This window comes from Nomascus leucogenys, chromosome 19 (genome assembly GCF_006542625.1).
Source record: "Nomascus leucogenys isolate Asia chromosome 19, Asia_NLE_v1, whole genome shotgun sequence".
Taxonomy (NCBI): Eukaryota; Metazoa; Chordata; class Mammalia; order Primates; family Hylobatidae; genus Nomascus; species Nomascus leucogenys.
This window is the reverse complement of record NC_044399.1, coordinates 35,366,610-35,384,635: the sequence shown is the minus strand read 5'-3', so window position 1 is coordinate 35,384,635 and position 18,026 is coordinate 35,366,610. Positions and strand designations below refer to the sequence as shown.

The window sequence follows — 18,026 nt, the reverse complement described above, 5'->3', positions numbered from 1 at the left end:
TTGTATTTTTAGTAGAGATGGGGTTTCACCGTGTTAGCCAGGATGGTGTCGATCTCCTGACCTCGTGATCTGCCCGCCTCTGCCTCCCAAAGTGATGGGATTACAGACGTGAGCCACTGCGCCCAACCTTTTTGTCTTTTGTCTTGTACATTGTTGTCAGCTTTTCCTGTTTCTTTGTATGTCAAGTAATTTTGAATTGTGTCTTCGACATTTGGAATACTGTAAAACACTGGGTCCTGTTAAAATCCTCTGAAGAATGTCAGTTTTTTCTTTGTTTGTTTATTCGTTTGTTTCTGAGACAGGGTCTTGCTCTGTCACCTAGGCTGGAGTGTATTGGCATGATCATGGCTCACTGCAGCCTCAACTTCCTGGCCTTAAGCAATCTTCTTACCTTAGCTTCCTAAAGCCTTAGGGTTATGAGCATGAGCCACTGTGCCCAGTCTGTTTGTTTGCTTTTTAAATCAGTTAGGTTGACGCCTCAGATCCCAGCCTGCCCTCTGCGAGTTATAGTTTCAATGTCAGTTCAGTTTCCAAAGCCTTTGCAGTGCTATTCAGATCCACTCCAAGTATACATACTCCAGGGGCCAGTCTGTTCAGTCTACACTGTAGTTCAGTTCTCAGAGTCTTTGGTAGGTTATTTGGGGTCAGTTCCATGTATGTGCAGCTCAGGAGTAGACTAGGACCTCAAATACAACAACTTTATGGGATCATATTCTCAAGCTCCCTTCTTTCTGTGATGCCGCCCTATCCAGCTCCCAGGGGCCCCTTTTTCTCATTTTTTTCCGGGCAAAAGATTTTCCCTTTCTCAGAGTTTTGGGTCCCCCTGTGTAACTGCTACGGCAGCTGCCACCACCTAACCTTCGGGACAGGATTTACCTTGTAGGAAGGGGGCTGGGAGAGAAAAAAGACCCAGGGCACTTCTCCCACTCGATTTTTCCCAAGAGGCCCCCCTTCCCCGGCTTCTCATCAGAAAGAGAGTTTCTTCCGTAGCTTTTTCTCTGTGCACTTGCTGCACAGTTCTGGGATTTGGGCTCCTGAGTCTAGGTCAGGAAATATGCAAGCTCACCACCATATTCGTCTTACTTAACCTTTTTGTTTTCCTCCCCAATTCACCTTCCACTATTCACTTTTCATAGTCCTTGTGTAGTTGTTTTGTGTCTTCTGTCAGGATTTTTAGTTGTAATCAATGGGAAAGCTAGACTGTAGTGTGCTTACTCCATCTTAACCAGAACCAGGAGGCTTGCTTGGCTTTAAATATTGGCATCTAATTTTAAGTCTGTCCGCAAGCCACATCTGAGATGCTAGCTGGCCACCTCTGCTTTAGTAGCACGGTGTGTCAAAATTAATTTTTCTTTCTTTTTTTCTTTTGAGATGGAGTCACAATCTTGGCTCATTGCAACCTCCCGCTTCCTGGGTTCAAGCAATTCTCCTGCCTCAGCCTCCCCAGTAGCTGGGACTACAGGCACGCACCACTACACCCAGCTAATTTTTTTTTTTTGAGACGGAGTCTCGCTCTGTTGCCCAGGCTGGAGTACAGTGGCACGATCTTGGCTCACTGCAACCTCTGCCTCCCAGGTTCAAGTGATTCTCCCACCTCAGCCTCCCAAGCAGCTGGGATTACAGGCACACACCACCACACCCCGCCTAATTTTTGTATTTCTAGTAGAGATGGGGTTTCACCATGTTGGCCAGGCTGGTCTTGAACTTCTGACCTCAGGAGATTCACCCATCTCAGCCTCCCAAAGTGCTGGGATTACAGGTGTGAGCCACTGTGCGTGGCCTAATTTTTCTTTTAATACTCAAATTCTTAAGCGAAAGTTGTCAGTACCAATGCCAGTTTTTCTTTTCTTTTCTTTTTTTTTTTTTGAGACGGAGTCTCGCTCTGTCGCCCAGGCTGGAGTGCAGTGGCGCAATCTCGGCTCACTGCAAGCTCCGCCTCCCGGGTTCACGCCATTCTCCTGCCTCAGCCTCTCCAAGTAGCTGGGACTACAGGCGCCTGCCACCACGCCCGGCTAATTTTTTGTATTTTTTTAGTAGAGACAGGGTTTCACCGTGGTCTCGATCTCCTGACCTCGGGATCCTCCCACCTCGGCCTCCCAAAGTGCTGGGATTACAAGCGTGAGCCACCGCGCCCGACCAATGCCAGCTTTTCTAGATTAAAAGAGAGCAGAATACAGATTTATTCTTTCTCTGGTCAGAGGAAGCCCCTAAACCTGTCAGCATAATAATAGTGATTGCAATTATTTTAGCAGAAATAATAATTACTGGCTAAGGGCATGGAGTCTGGAACCAGGTCTCTTGTGTTCAGCCGTCTCCTACGAACTGTGTGACCTTAACTCTGAATGACTTTGCCTTTCTATGTCTCAGTTTCCTCCCCTGTAAAATGGGAATAATAATAGTATCTACTTCCCAGGTGGTGGCGAGGATTAAACAAATTCATAAGCATAGAGTGCCCAGAACAGTGCCTGGCACAAAGGAAGGCCCGCTAAGCATTTGCTTTGATTCCTGTGAGTAATGGCTAATGTTTGTTAGGCACCTCGCCTTGCAGACAGCTTCACAGTGGCAAGATAAGCCGGCTTGTCTTGCTTGCTCGGTTGAGGCAGCTGAGATTTCAGAAAGGCAAATGGCTTGCTTGAGTCCGTCTGGCCTTCAGACCTTGAAATTAGGGAGGCCTGGGTGGCTGGGCATGGGCTCAGGGAGTATCTGGCTGGTAATCAATCAGACAGCAACGGCAACGAAGCTTTTTAACATCATCTGGTCTGAGCTAGAAGAGATGTGACCCGGGGGACTGAGTGGGGGAAAAAAATCAGCTCAAAGAGAAAGGCAACAGAAATAGAAGGGGAAGCCTGGTAATTGAGTGGCCCCAAAAAGGAAAGATCAATATTTTACTTCCAGTGAACAACCAATTTCCTGGCAGCAAGCTGGGGCCCAGCTGTGTGTGCTTCAGCGACAACAGCTGCTCCTGCAACGCCTGCCAGGCCTGGCGAGCCCTGTCTCTCCTGGCCCGGGAGCCAGAGGGGGAGCCCCAGGGCTGCCCAGCCACGCATGGTGTGTGCCCCAGGGTGGGGGCGGCCCCCAGCTCGCCTGCCTGGGGCCCAGGCTCCCACGAAGACCACATAGGGTGGCTATTTGCTATACTTCCTGTGTGACCTTGAGCAAGCCCCTTCCCCTCCCTGGGACCTGGCTTCACCAACTGTGAAATGACAGGCTGGGTCAGCAGAATGTGTCTGGCAGAGGACCATCTGTGGCAAAAGGTTACCTGATGTCCAGGGAGGTCGAGACTCTTTGTGATCAAAGGTGAGGGGTCCCCACAATAATGAGTAAAGCTTCTTTGATGCTCGGGGTGCCAGGGAATAGAAACAACACTTTAGTGCAGACAGCCCCATAAGAGTCTCTGGCCCAGGAAGGCAACAGGGAGCAGTGGCTGACTCTCTGGGGTCAGTAAGACCTGTATTCAAGAGTTGCCACTACAGGTGGGCAAAAATTTTAAATTTAAAAAAAGGAAAATAAAAGCGGGGGGGGAGGGGGTGGTTACCACTGCAGTGACTTTGTCTAAATGTTTTACCCTCTCTGAGCCTCAGTCTCCTCAATTTAAAATGGGGGACTATAATAATAGCTACTGTTAAGGTTGCTGTGAGGATTAAATGAGACTATGTATGAACCCTCTGTGGACTCCAAGCATTCGCAATACCTCTCCACATAAATGATGCTGTTATTTATTTTAAAAATCGTTGAGCCTGTGGTGGTGGTATGTATTGGTAATAACCAGCATGCATTGTTCTAATAATTTCACACCTGTTTTCTTTTTTTTTTTTTTTTTTGAGACAGAACTTTGCTCTTGTTGCCCAGGCTGGAGTGCAGTGGTGCCATCTTGGCTCACTGCAACCTCTGCCTCCCGGGTTCAAGCGATTCTCCTGCCTCAGCCTCCCAAGTAGCTGGGACTACAGGCGCACGCCACCTCGCCTGGCTAATTTTTCTTGTATTTTTAGTAGAGACGGGGTTTCACCATGTTGGCCAGGATGGTCTCAATCTCTTGACCTAGTGATCTGCCCACCTTGGCCTCCCAAAGTGCTAGGATTACAGGCATGAGGCCCCGCGCCCAGCCCAATTTCACACTTGTTTTCTAAAGGGCAGGACATCAGTGTGCCTGGCCATTTTTGTTTTTTGTTTTTTTGTTGTTTTGAGATGGAATCTTGCCCTGTCACCCAGGCTGGAGTGTACTGGCGTGATCTCAGCTCACTGCAACCTCCACCTCCCTGGTTCAAACAGTTCTCCTGCTTTAGCTTCCCTGAGTAGCTGGGACTACAGGTACACATGACCACGCCTGGCTAATTTTTGTATTTTTAGTAGAGACAGGGGTTTCTCTGTGTTGGCCAGGCTGGTCTCGAACTCCTGACCTCAACTGATCCACCTACCTCAGCCTCCCGAAGTGCTGGGATTACAGGCATGAGCCACTGCACCCGGCTGGCTTGGCACTTTTGTGGCCACTACTCTGGGGCTGCTACTCTTTGAAGAGCCCTGTGGGAGCAGCTGTAGAGAAGTCACAGCCTGCGGTGTGCCCCCGGTTGCAGCCTGGGCCATGGCTCGGGTGCTCTGGGGACCATGCAGTGACCCTCAATACCCCATCTATCTGCCTGTCATCAAACAACCCCACCCCCACCTCTGTCCCAGGTAGGCTTTTGCTGGCAGAGGAATGGACAGTTCGCCCCACCAGTGTCTCCCAGCCTCAGGGAGTTGTGGACACAGGATTACAGAATCCAAATCCCTGCACTCCTGCCTCCTAGATGGACTTGAGGTGGGGGTCCTCATCAGTCAGTCAGCAGTCTGTGGCTGACTCCACCCTTGACTTGCTTCGGAAATAATGAAGGCAGAGCCCTGACCTTGGAGAGGATTGTAGGCCTGAGCATGGGAGGCTGGGGGTAGAGGGTGCCCTGGCCCATCCCCACATTCACAGACCCCCTATAATGCCAGCGATGTGAAGGCAGGAGGAGAGGAGGCGGAATGCCAGCCGGGATGGTGGGTGGGCTCCCCTGCAGCCCTGCAGGTGGCACCTGGGCATTGCTATTCTCAGAAGCCACGTCATTGCCTGGCAGTGTCAGAGGCTGGCATGGCTTGGGGGAGGGGGCAGCTGCAATGTTGAGGAGGCTGGCAAAAAGCCACTTTCCTCCTTTACTGAAATTTTGCAGGTCTTTCCTGAGAGCCCACTAGGTACCAGGTTCAGGGAGGTTCACAGAAAGAATGTGGCACGGCCCCTCTGCCCTTCCCTCACCCCAGACTCACACCAGAGTGGAAAAGCAGGGTGGTCAGCTGGAATCAAGATGCAAGCACAGAGCTGCCAGTTTCCAGGCAGGGAGAAGATGGTTAGGGTGGGGCCTCTTTGTCCACTGCTCACCTTCCAAAGCCCACTGGGCACAGCCCCATGGTGCCAGGCCACCAGCAGTGACCAGGGCTTCAGACCCTTGCTGCAGCTGCCACGCTGTGGGCATGCAAGAAGAACATGGTCCCTATAAATAGATGAATCCCCAACATGGTTTGGCTTCAGTGCCTGTGATGGGTGGTGTGGTGTGCTGGCGAGTCTGCCTGTAATGGCGTGAACACTGACAACAGTGACTGTGAGCAGTTCCCTGCATGCTGTGCTCTGCAGGCCCCGGGCGCCCTCAGATCCATCATCTGCAGCCCAGCCTGAGCAGATTCTGGAAAGAGCTCATCCTGGCCTGGCTGTGCTATAGATACTGATGGTGATTATTAGGGGGAGCGGCAAGATGCCTGACAAGGAATGTGAGTGTGTACACATGTGTATGCACTATTGGGTATGTGTGGCTAGCCAGCGGAACCAGCACCTCCCACCATCAACCCCTGAAAGAGTGCCTGGCATGTAAGAGGTGCTCAGTTATCGCTGTTGAATAAGTGAGTGAATGAATGAATGAATGCTTGTATGGGTGCTGTGGGAGGGCTACCACTAAGTTTTAGAAGCAGTTTTAGATTTAGAAGCAGGCTTCTGAGCCAGGTGTGGTGGTGTGCCTGTAGTCCCAGCTACTTGGGAGGCTAAGGTGGGAGGATCCCTTGAGCCCAGGCATTTGAAGCTGCAGTGATCTATGATCATGCCACTGTACTGCAGCTTGGGCAATAATGTGAGGACATGGCTCTTAAAAAAAAAAGTTATTATTATTATTATTATTTTTGAGACAGAGTTTCACTCTTATCACCCAGGCTGGAGTGCAGTGGCGTGATCTTGGATCACTGCAACCTCCACCTTGAAGGCAGAGCCCTGACCTTGGAGAGGATTGTAGGTGTGAGCAAAAACGAATATTATGAAGCCTCTACTATGTACCAGTCACGGTGCAAGCGACCAGGTATACAGTGGTGATCAGAATGGACAGGGTCCTTGCCCTTAGGGAGCTTACTTTGTAGAGACAAGATATAAATTAATCACATTATCCCACACACATACAACTATATGAAAGATTATGGAGAAACTAAGGCTAAGGCTTTCTGCAGTGAGGTCGGGAGATACTCACACCTGCTAAAGTTCAAACCACACAATATCCCAATAGACTTGGATGTGCAACCGAAGTCATGATCTGCCAGCCTCCAGCATTTCTCAGCTGTGAGTGCCCTAACTAGCTCACCAGTCAGAAAGGCTTTGCAATCTAGGATTTCTGCCCAGCCAATTAGCTGCCTCTGAAAACAACTTTCTGTGGAAATCCTCCGTAAAAATTCCTCTCCTGGCTGGGCATGGTGGCTCACGCCTGTAATCCAAGCACTTCGGGAGGCCTAGGTGGGCGGATCACCTGAGGTCAGGAGTTGGAGACCAGCCTGGCCAACATAGTGAAACTGCCTCTCTACTGAAAATACAAAAATTACCTGGGCATGTTGGCGGGCGCCTGTAATCCCAGCTACTCAGGAGAGGCTGAGGCAGGAGAATCGCTTGAACCTGGGAGGCGGAGGTTGCAGTGAGCTGAGATTGCGCCATTGCACTCCAGCCTGGGCAATAGAGCGAGACACCATCTCAAAAAAAAAAAAAAAAAAAAAAACCAAAAAGAATCCTTCCTCCACTTGCCTCCTGGGATGCTCTTCGGGGCTGTCCTGATCCCGTGTACCTGAATTGCAATTCTTTGTTTCCCAAATAAACGCTATTTCCTTTGACCTCCATGTCAATCTCTTTTTAGTTAACAATAGCAAGTTGCAACAAATAGTTTGAAGGGAAAGTATAGGATGCTACAAGACAGGATAGCAGCGGGGTAGGCCCTGATTAGATGGGGGTGGTCAGGACAGACCTGTCTCGGGGAGGGACATTTCATAGAGGTACAAAGGGAGACCTGAAGGATGAACTGACATGATGAATGGGGAGGACAGCTGTCCACGATACAGGGAATAGCATGTGCAAAGGCCCTGGGGCAGAGAAGAGTGTGGTGGTTTGCTTGAGGAGCTGACCAAAGGCCAGTGCAGCTAGAGTACAGTGAGTGATGAAGAGCATGGGAGGAGAGGGAGTGGAAGGGGTCAGATCAAATGGGGCCTCGTGGGCCATGTTGTGGAGTTTGGATTTTTTTTTTTTTTTTTTTTTTTGAGACAGAGTCTTGCTCAGTCGCCCAGGCTGGAGTGCAGTGGCGCGATCTCAGCTCACTGCAACCTCTGCCTCCTGGGTTCACGCCATTCTCCTGCCTCAGCCTCCCGAGTAGCTAGGACTACAGGTGCCCACCACGACACCCGGCTAATTTTGTTTGTATTTTTAGTAGAGACGGGGTTTCACCATATTAGCCAGGATGGTCTCGATCTCCTGACCTCATGATCTACCCGCCTTGGCCTCCCAAAGTGCTGGGATTACAGGCGTGAGCCACTGCGCCCGGCCTGGAGTTTGGATTTTTGTCCTAAGTGTGGTGGAATGATACTGGAAGGTTTCAAGCAGAGGAGTGGGTGACACGATCCAGTTAGACTTGCATGATCCAGGAGAGACAGGATGATGGCTGTGACCAGGTGGGGCCCCTGGGTGGTGTGGGAAATGAGGGAGCTGTGGGATACAGTGGGAGCATGGATTGAATGTGAGTGACAGTGAGCAGACCCAGTGATGCTGAAGAACCCTGCAGTGGCAGGAAGGGAGGGAGGACAGGATCAGGGAGTGGGACATTCGATGGGTGGTATTGGAGGGGGTGATGACTGGGTTGACCAAGGGACTTGGTGCCTGAGGTGGAATATGAGGCAAAAAGAAAGTCAAGGATCTGAGAGGCCAGGGGTTGATGGGTCATCCACACAGCTGCAGCAACCCCCAAAGATGAGTTGTAAAGGCAAAAAGCTGGAAATAACCAAAATGCCCAGCTATTAGGGGTGGTGAAGTAAATTATGATGAACCCACCGGGCAGAAAATGTAACGGCCACTAACAACGTGGGTTGTACACACCAAGCAGCATGGAAACTGTTTCTGTCCTACCTGCTGTTACACAGGAGAGACACTCTCCAACCTCAGGGATGGCTGACTCTGCCAGGCGAAACTTACTTCCTTATTCATCTAACACTCTTCACTGAAGTGCGAGGTACAAATAGAACAGAAAAGTACGTCAGCCACCAGTGTCCATCTCAGTGAGTTTCCCCATCTAGCCAGCACCTAGAACAAGAAATAGAACAAGAGAAACGGTGGGGTTTCTAGGTCTTTTACAATGAGTTTGTGTCTGTTTTGTGTGAAAGAAACCAATTGTAAAACATCGGCAGAGCCTTGGCTTTCATTGTGCAGCCCCTGGGGGAAGGAGGCTCGGCCCCTGAAGCCGTGAGCTCAGGGAGGAGCCGGTGTTGGCTCTGCTTTTCCTTGCCCGAGTTGTCTGTCTCCGTGGGGAGAATAAAGTGGCCCCATGGCCGATACTGACCCCAGGGTGAGGGTAAGAGGACTGGGCGGAGACACTGGTGTCCCTCCCTCCCTCCCAGCCTCCCCGGCCAGCTCCCTGAGTCTTCGGGAGACCCTTGGGTGTCTCACACCTGTCCCTGCTTCCTTCCCACAGGTGGAAAAACTTGTGAAATATTTGGATCCCAACGACCTGGGGAGAATCAACTTCAAGGACTTTTGCCGGGGGGTGTTCGCCATGAAAGGTGAGGTCTCCCCGGGAGGCTGTCCCAGACGCTCTCAGGTCCTGCCCAGCTGGGGAAGCTGGTGTGACTGGGGCCCCAGCCTGGATTCATCCCCACAGGATTCCCAGAGCCCAGGATGGGCCCGAAGTCAGATCTGCCTCTGGCTTCCCCGGGGGGCCAGAGGGGAAGGACACAGTTGCCCCAGCCATGGGGGGCTGTGGTCTCACCCATGGAGGTCACTTCTGCCCTTCCCCTTGTCTGCCCACCTCTGGAGAAAGCCTCCTTCCCTGCCTTTCTGTCCTCTTCCTCTCTCTCCGGCTCTGGGGTGACCAAACCCAAGGAGTCTCCTGGGATGTGGGAGGGACTCCACTTTTAAGACCAGGGCAGTCCTGGGCAAACCTGGACAAAGCGCTGGTCACACGACTGCCCGCCTCCCTCTGAGTTGCTGCTTTTGTGTCCTCCCTGCTCCTGCCTCCTCTTTTTTTTTTTTTTTTTTTTTTGAGACAGGGTCTAGCTTTGTCGCCCAGGCTACTAGAGTGCAGTGCCACTGTCATGGCTCTGTGCAGCTTCAACCTCCTGGTCTCAAGCAATCCTCCTGCCTCAGCCTCCTGAGTAGCTGGGACTACAGGAGGTACACCACCACGCCTGGCTAATTTTTGTATTTTAAGTAGAGATGGAGTTTCGTCACGTTGTCCAGCCTGGTCTTGAACTCCTGAGATCAAGTGACCCTCCCACCTCAGACTCCCAAAGTTCTGGGATTACAGACATTGACCTCCATGTCCTGCCCTCTCTTCCTCTTAATTCTTCCTAATTCCTGCCTTTCTTCCTTGCCCCCACTTCCAGTTTTAAGGAGACAATATAAATCCCTCTGTCTTGTCCCAAAAATTCAAAGGCCAGTTGTGAGAAACTTGCAGGAATCAGAATATGGCCACTCACTTACTACTAAGCTGTTTATCGGAGACAGTGAGGGCTAGGCACGGTGGCGCACACCTATAATCTCAGCATTTTGGGAGGCCAAGGCAGGCAGATTGCTTGATCTCAGGTGGATCACTTGAGTCCAGGAGTTTGAGACCAGCCTGGCCAACGTGGCGAAACCTCGTCTCTACAAAAAATACAAAAAATTAGCCGGGCATTCTGGTGTGTGCCTGTGGTCCCAGCTACCTGGGAGGCTAAGGTGGGAGGATCACCTGAGCCCAGGAAGCTGAGGCTGCAGTGAGCTGAGGTCACGCCCCTGCACTCTAGCCTGGGTAACAGAGTAAGAACCTGTCTCAAAAAAGAAAAAAATCTGAGACAGTGGCATAGGTCACCAGCCAGGTGGGCTCACTAAGGCCTCCCCACTAGCTGCAGAGAGAATGCAGTCACTTCTGGAGTCCCAGGGTGTCTGTATCTGTGAAGGAAGCCGTGGTTTCCTGTCTGTGGCTCAGATCAAGTTGAGCCCTTTTCTGTGGGGTGCCTATGAGTCCTGGGAGGGTGGAAGGATGCAGGGTGAGGGATGAAGGGAAATGAGTACATGGTGCAGGGGGCACAGAACACAGAAGGTGCCCAGGGAAGGTTTTCTGTGTGAATTTGACAATGGGCCACTGCAGGCTGCACCTGCCATGTGCCTGTGCCAGGCGTTTTGTCAGGTCTCCCTCCCAGTTCAGTACAACCTTGGGGCATTTGGTTGGGAACTCAGGAGCGAGGCCAGTCGTGTACAGACTCAGCAGGAACTGCAGCTGTCCTGCGGGTGGCCCTGTCCTGGATGTCCCAGGGTCTGCAGGACACGGTGGGGCGCCCAGCCTCAGAGGAATGGGTGTGTTTGCTTTCTCCAGAGGCTGGCACAGTCGTTTGGAGTCCCTGCGAGCCGGATGGGCAGCACTGCCTTAGGTCCGCTCCCCCAGGAAGGCCTCCTTCCTTCCTGTTGCCCCAGCCTGCCCTCTGTGTGTGGGAGTTAGTCCCAGAGGACAAGGGCCTCTCGCAGCTCCCTCCACAGTGCCTTGAGCTGAGTTCCCCACCGCCTGGGCTCCATCCCTGCATTCCAGTGCTCAGCTGGCCTCCTGGAGCCTCGGGCCCCCACCTCAGCCCTTCCCGCCCCATGCCCATTAGTCAGAAGCAGAACAGCCATCCCAGGCTGAGGCTCAACCCCTCACTGTCCCGTGTGTCTGCCTGTCTGCGCAGGGTGCGAGGAGCTGCTGAAGGATGTGCTGTCGATGGAGAGCGCGGGGACGCTGCCGTGCGCACCGGAGATCCCAGACTGCGTGGAGCAGGTAAGGCTTGGGGGGCCTCGAGGACCTCCATGGCTCTGTCTCCTCCTTCTTGGTCTCGCCTCTGCTCCATTTTCAGTATGTGGGAGGACCCAGAACCTCCCTCTGAGGACCCTTCTTGAGCATCAAAGTCAAGAAATAGTTTTTGGAACAGGAGCCCTGAGGCCCCTTGGGAAGCCCCAGCAGAATGTGTAACAGCTGGGGGTCCTCACCTAGCAACTTTATTCCCCATCTGTGGCACGGAGGAGAAACTGAGTTCCAGATAGGGAAAGTGACAAGTGGAGGGGAGGCAGGACTAGAATAGTTTCCTTTTCTCCTGCACCATCGCTGTCTGAGCTGAACGCTTCCGGTTGGTTTTTAAACAACAACGAATTCTCCAATTCTCTGACACTAACTGGTGTTCAGCAATCAGTTCCACCTGCCACTAACTACCCAGCGTTAGCACAGACTCCACGAGTCAAGGTCAACCCCATGAGACTGCCCCACCTCCCACGCCAGCTGCAGTTCTTCCTGGATAACTGCAAACACAGGGTTCCCAGGACCACCTCCCTCAGGCTGGGTAATTCACTGGAAACACTCAGGAAATGGTTGTAGTTACGATGATCAGCGTATTGCAAAGGGTAAACTCAGGATTAGCCACACGGAAGAGATGTACAAGACAGGGTATGGGGAGCAGGGATGCAGAGCTTCCGCACCTTCACTTAGGTGCACTGCCTCCCAGCACATCACCGTGCTACCAGCACCCGGGCTTTCTGCATCTCATTGTTCAAGAATTTGTAGGCCTGGTGTGGTGGCTGATGCTTGTAATCCCAGCACTTTGGGAGGCTGGGGCAGGAGGACAGCTTGAGCCCAAGAGTTTGAGACCAGCCTGGGCAAGATGGTGAGACCCTGTCTCTACATAAAAATTTAGAATTAGCTGGATGTGGTGGTGCACACCTGTAGTCTCAGCTGCTGGGGAGACTGAGGTGGGAGGAGCACCTGAGCCCAGTAGTTTGAGACTTCAGTGAGCTGTGATTGTGCTACTGCACTCCAGCCAGCCTGGATGACAGAGCCAGACTCATCTCCAAAAATCATTTTTACAACCCAGTCTCCAGCCCCTCGCCTCTGCCTGGAGGTTGGGGGTAGGTGGGAAGGTGAGAAAGTTCCCACCTTATTGTATGCTTGGTCTTTCTGGTGACCAGCCCCCATCCTGAAGCTCTGTATCAGGAAGCAAGACAAAGACCACAGCCCCCAAGGCTCTGTTTTACTGTTATCATCGCCTAGTGGAGTGTTTCTTATAAAACTTTGAACTAGTTTTCCAAACAGTGCAGCTTCATCCTACAGAGAAACAGTTGAAGGTGCACAAGCTGACAACCAGCGAGGTCCCTCCTGGTGGCGACACCCAGAACTAGAAGAGTATGATTTTGATTTCTTACCCAGTCCAACCCCCAAACCTTTTCCCCAGTTCTGATGGGTGCCTCCTCCGGACCCCAAAACATGAGTATTTTTTATAGCTGAAGGAGATCCAGGACCCCAGAGGCCACTTTGGCTGATGGTAGGCCTCTTGGAATCCAGCTGGGTCGTGGCGTCAGGGTTGGGTTCCCTGGGCAGGACCGGAGGAGGGACAGTCCACAGAGAGGGGCACAGTGCTGAGGGCTGCCAAGTCCACGGTGGCAGAGACCAAAGCCAGGCACCAACTGCGGGCCAGGGACCCCAGGCTGGGATTCAGGTGGCTAGGCCTCAGGCTGCTGTGCTCAAAGCAAGAGCCCTCAGGGATGCGTGGAGATAGCTGGGCCCCAGGCCCATGCCCATGCCAGCAGTGATGGCTCCAGTCTTGTCTTGATGGGTCCAGCAAGCAGGGGTCGAATATGTATTTGGGGCCAGCTAATGGAACCAGGATTAGGGCAGAGGACCTCTACTGTGGGACAAATACTGAGTGCCCTAGGAACTTTGTTGGGGGGCCCTTCCTGGATTTCTGAGCAGGAGGCAGCATGCAGAGGTGTGCAGGACTGGGTCCATACCCACGTGGGCCACCCAGGACAGGCCATGGAACCTGAGCACGTTCTTCTCAACCCCTCTGAGCCTCAGTGTCCTCAGCTCTAAAACAGGGCTTGCTGTGCCAATCTGGAGGGTCTGTTGTGAAAGTTCAGTGGGAAGATGGACCCCTAACACATGCTAATTCCTCGCCACCTGCCGCTGTTAAGAAAATGGTGCTGGCCAGGCACGGTGGCTTACGCTTGTAATCCCAGCACTTTGGGAGGCCGAGGCGGGCGGATCATGAGGTCAGGAGATCGAGACCACGGTGAAACCCCGTCTCTACTAAAAATACAAAAAATTAGCCGGGCGTGGTGGCGGGCGCCTGTAGTCCCAGCTACTCGGAGAGGCTGAGGCAGGAGAATGGCGTGAACCCGGGAGGTGGAGTTTGCAGTGAGCTGAGATCGTGCCACTGCACTCCAGCCTGGGTGAAAGAGCAAGACTCTGTCTCAAAAAAGAAAAGAAAAGAAAAGAAAATGGTGCTGAAGTTACCATTTGCATTTTTCAGTTTACCCTTGGATATTGGTGTTGCAAAATTATGTTAAAGCCCTGCCCCCAGGAACTGGAGGGCAGAGTGGAGCCGAGGTCTGGGGAGGGGGGGTGGGATTTGGGGTAGGGGTGAGGTGTTCCCTGCAGTCTTTGGCTGCTTTTGTGGCCCCCACATTCTGCCATTCACACCTCTGGAAAAGGTGGCACGTGGAGAAAAGATGAGCAGGGGGCGCAGAAGAGTGGGCCTCCACCAAGGTACTCTTTTTTATAAACTGATATTGCTTTCCTCCAAAGTCTAGACGTTATGGGAAGGCGAAAAGAAAGACCGAGTCAGCCTATCTCAGCAAGCCCGGTGCTTCTCCTTGTTTCTTCGTGGGACTTTGCAATCCTATAGGTGTTTGTTGCTTTGGGTTTCGTGTTTTTTTTTGAGACGGAGTCTCGCTCTGTCACCCAGGCTGGCGTGCAGTGGCGTGATCTCGGCTCACTGCAAGCTCCGCCTCCTGAGTTCATGCCATTCTCCTGCCTCAGCCTCCCGAGTAGCTGGGACTACAGGCGCCTGCCACCACGCCCAGCTAATTTTTTTTTTGTATTTTTAGTAGAGATGGGGTTTCACTGTGTTAGCCAGGATGGTCTCGATCTCCTGACCTCGTGATCCGCCCGCCTCGGCCTCCCAGTGCTTCGGGTTTTAAGCTTCTCGTGGGTGAACTCCTTTCTGCCCTCCATGGAGGTCTGACCCCAGCTTGGTTGGCCAGAGCCCAGTGAGATGGCGGTAGCTGCGGACACAGTGGCAGCCTTGTTCATTACGCTCGCTGGGGCTGCTTTGTTGACCTGGGCTCCATTCCCTACCATGGGCGTGTTGGCAGGGAGAGGAAGGGGGCACAATCCGAAGACCAGCCTGACGGGGCAGATGGCTTCTGGATTGTGAATGAGTCCCCTTCCTGGCTTAGGCTCCTGTAATAGCGGGGTCAAGACCACAGCTCTGCAGATGAGTTGTCAGAGTGGGCCTGACTGGGCAGGTCCAAATTTCTCAGGCCCGGCTCTCTGTGCCCTGCTGTGTCTTAGCTGTCCCCTAGGGGTCAGTCTGAGACCGAGAAGAAGCGGGTGCCTGGATCACTACGTAGGCTTCCCAGATGCCCCCAGGGAACGCAAACCTGCGGCAAGATTTGAGGAGGTGTGGGGATGACACACAGATGGGATGGCAGGCGCTCCATCCCTGTGCCGTGCGTGTGTGCTGGGAGGTGAAGCTTGTCTTTCAGGCACACCCCCCTCCCCTCAGGGTGTGGACGGAGACCTCTGACTTAACCACTGGATGTGGCTCATAGTTAAAGCAGTGAATGCTTGAGTGCTGGCTGGTGGGCCAGCAGCTGCCACCTGGCCCCTGAGAGCACCCTGCCCTTTTTGTCCCCTTCCCGAGAAGCCCCTAGCATTGGGCATCAGGCAGGGGCCCTTGGGGTTGATGTCCAGACCTCAGGCCAGTGCGGGTCTATCCCAGGCAGTTGATGCCTGGATGCACCAGTTCCTGACCTTACTGGATGTGGCTCCACCTGCGTCCCTAGAGCCCTGCAAGACCCTGGCACAGGGAAACTTTGAGGCTTGGGAACCCCAACTGTTGAGCAGGTTGTTGAGCGAGTTTCCTGACCCAGGGAAATTTGCTTCTGGTCAAAGGGAATGTTAGGTGTGTGCTGAAGGACTCCCCAGGGTCCCTGGGTCCATTCATGGGGTCCCTGGAATTGCCCTGGGAGTCCCTCTGAGACTGTCCTGCTCAGGCTGCCCATCAGCCCCCAGTCCATATGCTATAAGGTCCCCCGTGGGGAGGGGGCATGGAGACACGTGGAGAGCCCCACACTCAGGTGCTAAAGGCAGTGGGATAGTTGCTAGGGGCCCATGGTCACCCCTCAGCAAGTGGTGATGTGAACCCTAATCCTACAAGTGCTGTAAGGCCCTGGGCCCTGTTCATCCACCCTATGGTGGACTAACAGCGAATCCCATTAAATGGAGAGGGCGTCCGGCCACCTGCCACTCCTGTGTAGCCACCACGCCAGCAAATGGTGTCAATAGCCTCCAACCCAGAGAGTCATCCTCAGCGCCCCCTCATGCAGCTGCCTCAAGTCTTCCGTTCCCCACTCACCCCGCCTCCCCCTTCCATCGAAGCCACTGCCACCCACTGACCGGGGCGTCCTCCTGTCCTCAGCCTTCCTCTCTCCACACCCCCATCCCGCCCCTGGGACCCGTCCTTACCAAGGGATGAAAACCAGCATCGGCTCCTACCCACTACTGCAGCCTCATCTCTCACTGTGGTGCGTCTCACACCTAAAACTGGCGATACCAAACCGCTCCCCGTTTCCTGAGAAAGCCATGTTCTCTCTTGCCTCTGAGCCTTTGCACAAGTGTTGTCTTTCTCCTAGGATGACCTCCCTCCCACTGCCTTGTCAGGAGCTAACATCTACTCACCTTTTTAAGACTTACTTGCCGGGAGTGGTGGCTCATGCCTGTAATCCCAGCACTTTGGGAGGCTGAGGTGGGAGGATTACTTGAGCCCAGGAGTTTGAGGCCAGCCTGGACAATATAGTGAGACTGCTTCTCTTAAAAAAAAAAAATTTTTACTTCGGTACCACCTCTTCCAGGAAGCCTCCCTGGCTCCTTCTGCCCCAGCGCAAAGGAGAAGGACCTGCACTGAGCTTCCTGGGGGCCCTTCACCCTCTACCACTGCCTGAACCTCACCCTTCATGACAGCCAGCCCCATGTGCACCCAGTGGCTGCAGGGCTCAGGCTGAGCTCCTCCTTTTCACCCCCAGGACAGCACCCACAGCAAGCATCCTTCTCCATGCTCCTTGAGTGTGTGTCTAAGTATTTCTAGAACTAGATATCTGGAAGCGGAATTGCTGTGTCAAAGGGTATGTAGATTTTGTTTTTTAATAGATACGGATAAAATTTTCTTCCACAAAGCCTGTACCGTTTGTATCACTCAAGCAGTGTATGAGAGTGCCCCTTTCCCCATGGCCTTCGCCAGCCCCGGAAGCCATCTATCCACCTGCTGGTCTCTGGCTCAGCAGCCTGAGGGGAGGAAAGCCCATTGCTGCCATCCTCTGCACTGCCCAGCTTCCTAGGGAGGCGGACCATCTTTTTCTTATCTTCCCATACCCTCTGGATTTCTGCTTTTATGAATTAGCTATTCATATTCTTTGCCCATGTTTGATATGGTTGTTTGTCTTTTCCTTATTGATTTATAAGAAATCTCTGTATATTCTGTTTTTTGCTTGTTTGTTTTTGAGGCAGTCTCGCTCTACTGCCCAGGCTGGAGTGCAGTGGCGCAATCTCAGCTCACTGCAACCTCTGCCTCCCGGGCTCAAGCGATCCACCTGCCTCGGCCCTGCAATTAGCTCATACCACAGGCACACGCCACCACGTCCAGCTAATTTTTGTTTTTTTTTTTTGTTTGTTTTGTTTTGTTTTCGGTAGAGATAGGGTTTTGCATGTTGCTCAGGCTGGTCTTGAACTCCTGTGCTCAGGTGATCTGCCCACCTCGGCCTCCCAAAGTGCTGAGATTACAGGTGTGAGCCACAGCAACAGGTTGAAATCTCTATATATCCTGATTATCAATCTTTATGGATTTTGCTTGTGTTTTAATCTTGTTTTGGGAGTGTTTTATTACACAGAATGTTAATTCTGATGTCATCATTTATCAATCCTTTTATGCCATTTGCATTTTGTGTATCATTTTGTGCCTTCTGTACCTCCAGGCTATAAACATATTCTCCTATATATAGTTTTCAGATACTTTTGAGAAAAAGAAGTATTTATGCTTAGCTCTTGGATCCACCTGGAGCTTATTTTTACTTTCGGTGGGAGTAGAGATCTGGCACTCTTACTTCCTCAATATGGCCAGTGCTTTGAGTTCCTAATGTTGAATAGTCCCTCTTTCTCAATTGATTTGAAATTTTATCTTTATTGTATGCTAACTTACCTTATAAATGTAGGTCTCTTTCTGGACTCTGGTCTGTTATATTGATTTGTTTGTCTACCTAATTTAAAGCCAAAACCGTAGTTTCAGTTACTTTTGCTTTATATGATATCTGATAGGGAAAGGCTCTCTCATCCTTCTTTTTTCTTTAACCTTTAGGCCAGGTGCGACGGCTCACGCCTGTAATCCCAGCACTTTGGGAGGCTGAGGCAGGTGGATCACCCGAGGTCAGGAGTTCGAGACCAGCCTGACCAACATGGTGAAAC

General features: G+C 52.2%; 1 protein-coding gene across 1 annotated transcript in view; it reads left to right on the top strand.

The window, feature by feature from the left end:
- Positions 1-18,026, top strand: part of RAB11FIP4 (RAB11 family interacting protein 4) — a 141,093-nt gene that overhangs the window by 31,564 nt on the left and 91,503 nt on the right. Inside the window, exons 2-3 of the mRNA XM_030799654.1 lie at positions 8,988-9,075; positions 11,212-11,300. Coding sequence (XP_030655514.1) covers positions 8,988-9,075; positions 11,212-11,300 — 177 coding nt within the window. The remainder of the gene's footprint in view (positions 1-8,987; positions 9,076-11,211; positions 11,301-18,026) is intronic.